This window comes from Myodes glareolus, chromosome 21 (assembly GCF_982192425.1).
Source record: "Myodes glareolus chromosome 21, mMyoGla1.1, whole genome shotgun sequence".
NCBI lineage: Eukaryota > Metazoa > Chordata > Mammalia > Rodentia > Cricetidae > Myodes > Myodes glareolus.
In genome coordinates this window covers 51,441,386-51,446,676 of record NC_142046.1, presented here as the reverse complement: position 1 = coordinate 51,446,676, position 5,291 = coordinate 51,441,386, and the positions used below count along the sequence as shown (strand labels likewise).

At 57.2% G+C, this 5,291-nt stretch overlaps 1 protein-coding gene across 1 annotated transcript; it reads right to left on the bottom strand.

The window, feature by feature from the left end:
- Nucleotides 1–845: 845 nt before the first annotated feature.
- Nucleotides 846–4,103, bottom strand: Sp5 (Sp5 transcription factor). Its single transcript, XM_048425937.3, has 2 exons — nucleotides 3,253–4,103; nucleotides 846–2,568 (listed from the first exon to the last, which is right to left on the bottom strand). The coding sequence occupies exons 1-2, from the start codon at nucleotides 3,301–3,303 to the stop codon at nucleotides 1,423–1,425; spliced, it is 1,197 nt and encodes a 398-aa protein (XP_048281894.1). The 5' UTR covers nucleotides 3,304–4,103; the 3' UTR covers nucleotides 846–1,422.
- Between the last annotated feature and the right edge of the window lie 1,188 nt (nucleotides 4,104–5,291).

Here is a 5,291-nt window from a genome sequence, read left to right as displayed (position 1 = left end):
ACCGCATTGACATCGGCTTAACACAGCAATGGGATTTAAAGTCTGGTTTGAGGTTTGCTGATTCTGAAAGAGTTTGATTGCTTGTTAAGTTTTGGGGTTGAAACCTCAAATATTGCAATACAGATGAGTTGAGACACTTGGGAAAAAGAAAAGACTTCAAGCGTTAAAAAGTTAGAGAAACGTGAGAAACGTAGATCTTAAGAAAAAACAACAACAACAACAAAAACCTTGTTCCTGTATTTTAGGCTCTGAGCGAGAATTTCCGTCTCTTCCCTGAGAAAATCTGTCTGGCCAGGTGATTAAAAGGAAAGTCCAAGCTACAAGAAGAATTAAACTTCCTGACCTACCTAGATGTCTGTTTAGCTGTTCTTTGTGAATTAGCAAACAAGTTGTGTGGCCAGGCTGACTTGCTGCAAGAGTCACAGTTACATTTTCGGTGTTATCTTGACACTGCCCAATCCACGTAAGAACTGCCAATTTAACTCTAAAAATCTCACCTGGGAGAAGGCCCTGAGAACGCTTAGCTCCTTCCCACGGGTTCCCAAAGTATCAACAATTCAGCAGGGAAACCGCTGAATTGTTCTATGTGCAGCGGGTATCAAACTTACAAAGCTAGCCCCACATCAAGCCCTGGAGTTGCACAGAAACCTAAGCTGGGAGGGGCAAATCTTGCCCTAGGCTCTCTACTCTGCACCTGCCCATGCATCCAGCACACACTTTCCCCAAACTTTAGAAACCAAAGACTTCCCTAGACACAAGCAGCACACAGGAACCATCAAATCCCTGGTGAAACCTGACCTCTCAGTGAGGACTCCAGGAAGAAGGAAAGATCAGAGGAGACCAGCTCTGCGGGGGTCTTCCTGAGGAGACCCTGGAATGAACGTATTTATTTTCACGCTGCAACTGCTGAGCGCTTTACAGAAACACCATGCTGTATAGCTCTGGGTGGAGCTGAGAACAACAGAAACATTTATTAATGTTATAATTATAATTACTCTTTAACAAAGCTATTATTAAATAACCTGTACAAAGCCCGAATTGGGCCTAGTGAAAACTCAAGCCCTGTTTTGAACCTTCTAAGGCCCTTCCTTTTTCCATCAGCAGCGAATCCTACAAGAAAGGCCAGGCCGGGGTGGAATCCCTGCCTGTAGGTCTTCCAGGCAGGCGATGGCTGGGACTTTGCAATTGTCCTGGGGTAACTTAGGGTTCTCAACCATGATTCAGTTCCTATTCCTGCCTGTCCTGTCCTCCGCTCTAGGACCGGACAGCAGCAGAGCTACGCTTTGGGAGGAAGGCAATAAAAAGATCGTTTTTAAAGTTTCCTCTCTGCCAACTTTCTCGATGGTCTGCTCGGGGCGTACCAGTAAAGATGCCGGGAAGGATGTCCTGGGCGGGAGTGGTTTCCGAGGTGCCCGAGTGAGCTCATAGGTCCCGCGGGTTCTCTCGCTTCACCCCAGCCTCAGCAACTTTGAGCTTCTTATTTTGGTGCGTCTTCACGTGCTTAGCGAGGTGGTCGCTGCGCATGAAGCGTTTGCCACATTCGGGACAGGCGAAGCGTTTCTCGCCCGTGTGAGTCCGCAGGTGCCGCTGCAGCTCATCTGAGCGCGTGAAGCTCTTGCCGCAGAAGAGCCAGTTGCACACGAAGGGCCGCTCGCCCGTGTGCCAGCGCAGGTGCGCCTTCAGGTGCGACGTCTTGCCGTACACCTTGCCGCAGCCTGGCACGTGGCACACGTGTTGCTTCTTTTTGCCCGGCTCCGCCTCGGGGGCGCCGCCAGCCGCCTGGCAGTTGGGGCAGCGGCAGCGGCGGCACCTCCTGGCCGTGGCCGCCAGGGGGGCCTTGGTCTGCAGTAGCGCGGCGATCTGGCTCTGATACTGCGCGAAGTCCGACGGGCCCAACACTAGGCCCCGTTGCAGGGCAGCTGCAGCCGCTGCAGCAGCCGCAGCTGAGGCAGGAAAGCGGGGAGCGTGGGGGGCCCCGGCACAGGCGCTGGAGAGGCTAGTCCCAGGAACCCCGGAGCCTCCCGGCCCCGCGCCCGATTGCGGGATGCTCCACCAGGGGAGGTCGTCCGGGGCTGGGGCGGGGGATAGCTGGCGGCAGGTGGGCGGTGGAGGCGGAGGTGGTGGCGGGGGCAGCAGGTTGGAGTAGCCCGGAGGCAGAGCGGCCTGGGTGGCGTAGGGCACGTAGGCGGGCGCGCAGCTTGCAGGCAGTGCCGCCATGCTCGAGGGCAGCATCTTGACCGGCGAGAACTCGTAAGGGTACGAGGGATCCGCTGGGGGCGTGAGCGGGAGCTCGTGCGCTGCCCCAAAGGACGGCTGCAGGTGTGTTTTTTGTGGCGTCAGCCCCAGGCTGGGGTGCGGGGGAGGCAGGGCGCCTGGCGAGTGAGCGGGCATATCGGCGGTCCAAGGGTGGAAAAGCCGGGAGGGTGAGCCCAGAGTTGGGTCGTAGGGCACCTGCAGGAAGTCGGGGGCTGCAGCCGTGCCAGGCTGGCCGATCCGGCTACAGGTGGCGGCCAGCAGAGCCAGGGGCGAGTGCTTGCCTAGGTCCGGAGAGGCGCTGGGGGTGCGGTCCTGCATAGGCGGCGGCAAGGGAGGGCGGAAGAGACAAAAGGTTAGCGTTTCAAACGCCGACTCTGGGCAGGCCCGCCACCCCCACTATTATACCCCTGCCCCTCCTCCGCCGGGCCATCCCTCCCCCAGACCTCACCGCACCCCACGCGCGTACCCAGCGGTCCCGGGAAACTTTCAGCGCCTGTGCTACCTGAACCCCCGATGCGCGGTAGGTTTCTGCTACACTACTGGGCTCAAAGACACGCCAATCAGACTTTAAGGTAGGTGCAAAGAAAGAGGCAGAGCGACCGGACCGGTCAGGAAGAGCCTGAAAACACCCACAGCCGGGCTGTGGGGCCGTCTGCTCTAGCATTTTATAAGCTCTTTTCCTTGCAGCCACTACGTTCCTCTTTGGCCTGTTCTAGGCTGAAGTCAGCAGAAGTGCCCGGCCAGGTGAACTCAGGCCCAGTTCTCTGCCACTTTGACATCCACATACCCCTCTCCCCAAATCCATGCATCTCTCCCTATAGGCTACATATACACACACCAGCTTAGTTGTCACGTTGGCATGGGCGCGCCTAGGTCTGACTCCAGTCGCACCTTTAAGGGGGAGGTCCTTTTGCGATTCAAGGTGCTCAGAGTACCCGCACAGATCCGCACTACAGATTCCCACCTGCTCCCGCCCTCTCCGGGCCCGGCCCTGACCTGGAGGAAGGCCTGCAGAGAGTCGTTCCGGAGGACGGCCACAGCGGCCATAGCTACTGCTTCAAGGCCGCTCGTTGTGGAGTGGGACGCGGCCGCCGAGGCATGGACACCCGAAGGCGAGGACGATCGGCCGCCCAGCGTGCCTCCGAGTCCTCCCCGCCCGCCCGCGCCCCGCTCGCTCGCCCCGCGCGCGTTCTGAGCGCTTCAGGATCACCTCCAAGAATTTGATAAGGGCTTTGCTGGGCCGCCAGCCAGTCAGAGGAAAGATTTATGGCTTTGAAGTTTGCCGCTACCCAATCATCAAAGAATAGCGGCTCTTTCAGAAGCGAAAGCAAATCCTTTGAATCCACAAAGCTCCTATGGTGTGTTTGTTGGTCTGGATAAAAGAACTGATTATTAGGGGGGATGGGAAGGGAGGAGATAAAGGCGGGACAATTAATGAAGTAATCACTATGTGGGAAATGTATATACACAAATAATTGGATTTTCCTGATCAAAGGGGGCCTTGCCGCCTGGAGACTCGCGCTTGGGTTGCTCGGGACACTCGATCCCCCACCCCCACTTGCAATTAAAGATTTGCACCAAGGCAGCGCGCAAAGTGACAAAGTGTCTTTGTTATCTCTAAAAAAAAATCTGCCTTTAGCTTTCAGGAGCGGTACTTTTGAGACTGGGATGTGGGTAACTTCCCCATACTTACTCAGCACCCTCACGTCGCCGACCAGAGCGAGCTCCTGGGGCGGGGCGGGGCGTGGGACTGACCAAACCCTGTCGGCCGCGTGTCCCACCCCTTGGCCGCCCGCGGAGCCACAGGCAGCTCTGTGACCCTGGGCAGGGCTGGGCAGCCTCCCAGGGCGGCAGTGGGTGGCGCACACACTCCAGGCCCTCCCGCTTGACAAGCCGCAGAGTCCTCTTGAGGCTCCCACTGGTGACCTGGAAGTTTTCCTGGGGCTACAACTTTTGCAGATTGAATCTAGAAAAAACCCGCCCCGCTCTTACTGCTTCCTCCCACAACCGAACTTGGCAGGACACCAGAACAACCCAAAACAGACACTTGGGGCGGTGGGTGCCGGGGACTTCGCGGGAGGGGAGTTGGATTGTACTTTCCAGACAAGCAGTTCCGTGTGTTGAGCAGGACCGGGCAAGCCTCCCACTTGTTGGGCTCCATCGAGACTTGCCAGAGATGCTAGTAACCTCTCAGTACCATCAAGTGCGGCGATGTCACAAGCTGGACAGCAAGGCTTGGGAACTCCTCCGCAGTCCCCTTTCCCCGCGACCCCATCTCACCCCATCCCGGTGCTTTAAGAACCCACAGATCACTGGGAGGAGGTCCCTGGGGGGCGGGGGGGGAGAAAAGTCAAAGCAAACACTTGTTCTTGTCATCGTTGGAAGTTCATCCACAGGAGTGCTTTGTCTGGACACTGGAGTCTTCTCCAGGGTGTTTCCTCCCCCTCAAAACTTCGTCGACCCGTCCTGCAGGGTCAGTAGGCCTCCTGCCTGCCTTTGGTCCAGGACCCGTCCCTATTAGTTCTGGAGCCGAAAGGGATAGACTAGAGGCTGGCAGGGTGACACGGGGCCTTCACCGTTTTGGTGGCCTGGAGTCCCGTCAGAGACCCAGCAGTGGCAACTTGGGTGACTGCACAGAGAAGTGGTTCGCCTGAGGTTGACTTGACCTGATTCTTCTCCGCCTCTGGGATCTTTGGTCTCTGAGGCTGCCAGCCTCTCTGGAAGCCCGGAACCAGTTCAGCTCGCGTCGGGTGTTTATGCGCCGTCCAGGGACCACCAGACGATCAGGACTGATGTTCCAGGACCCGGTGACCTAACTCCCAAATTAGCACTCAGAGGTTAGCGGAACCCCTACCGCTTCAGACTCTGCACTGCAGATCGGCGCCCTTCACAGGTTCATCAAGAAGAGTCCTGACACCATGCCATTAAGAAGGCCCGTATTCTCCCACGCTCCGGATGCGCCTTCGAAATGGAAAGGACTAACAGGCTTCACACGCCCCGTACTAGCATCCGGTCCTTCTCCCCAACGAGTTATC

Coding starts and splice junctions, on each gene's coding strand:
- Sp5 (XM_048425937.3), bottom strand. CDS start 3,303: ATGGCCGCTGTGGCCGTCCTCCGGAACGACTCTCTGCAGGCCTTCCTC. Junction 2,569..3,252: donor CTCTGCAGGCCTTCCTCCAG/GTCAGGGCCGGG, acceptor CCGCCTATGCAG/GACCGCACCCCCAGCGCCTC.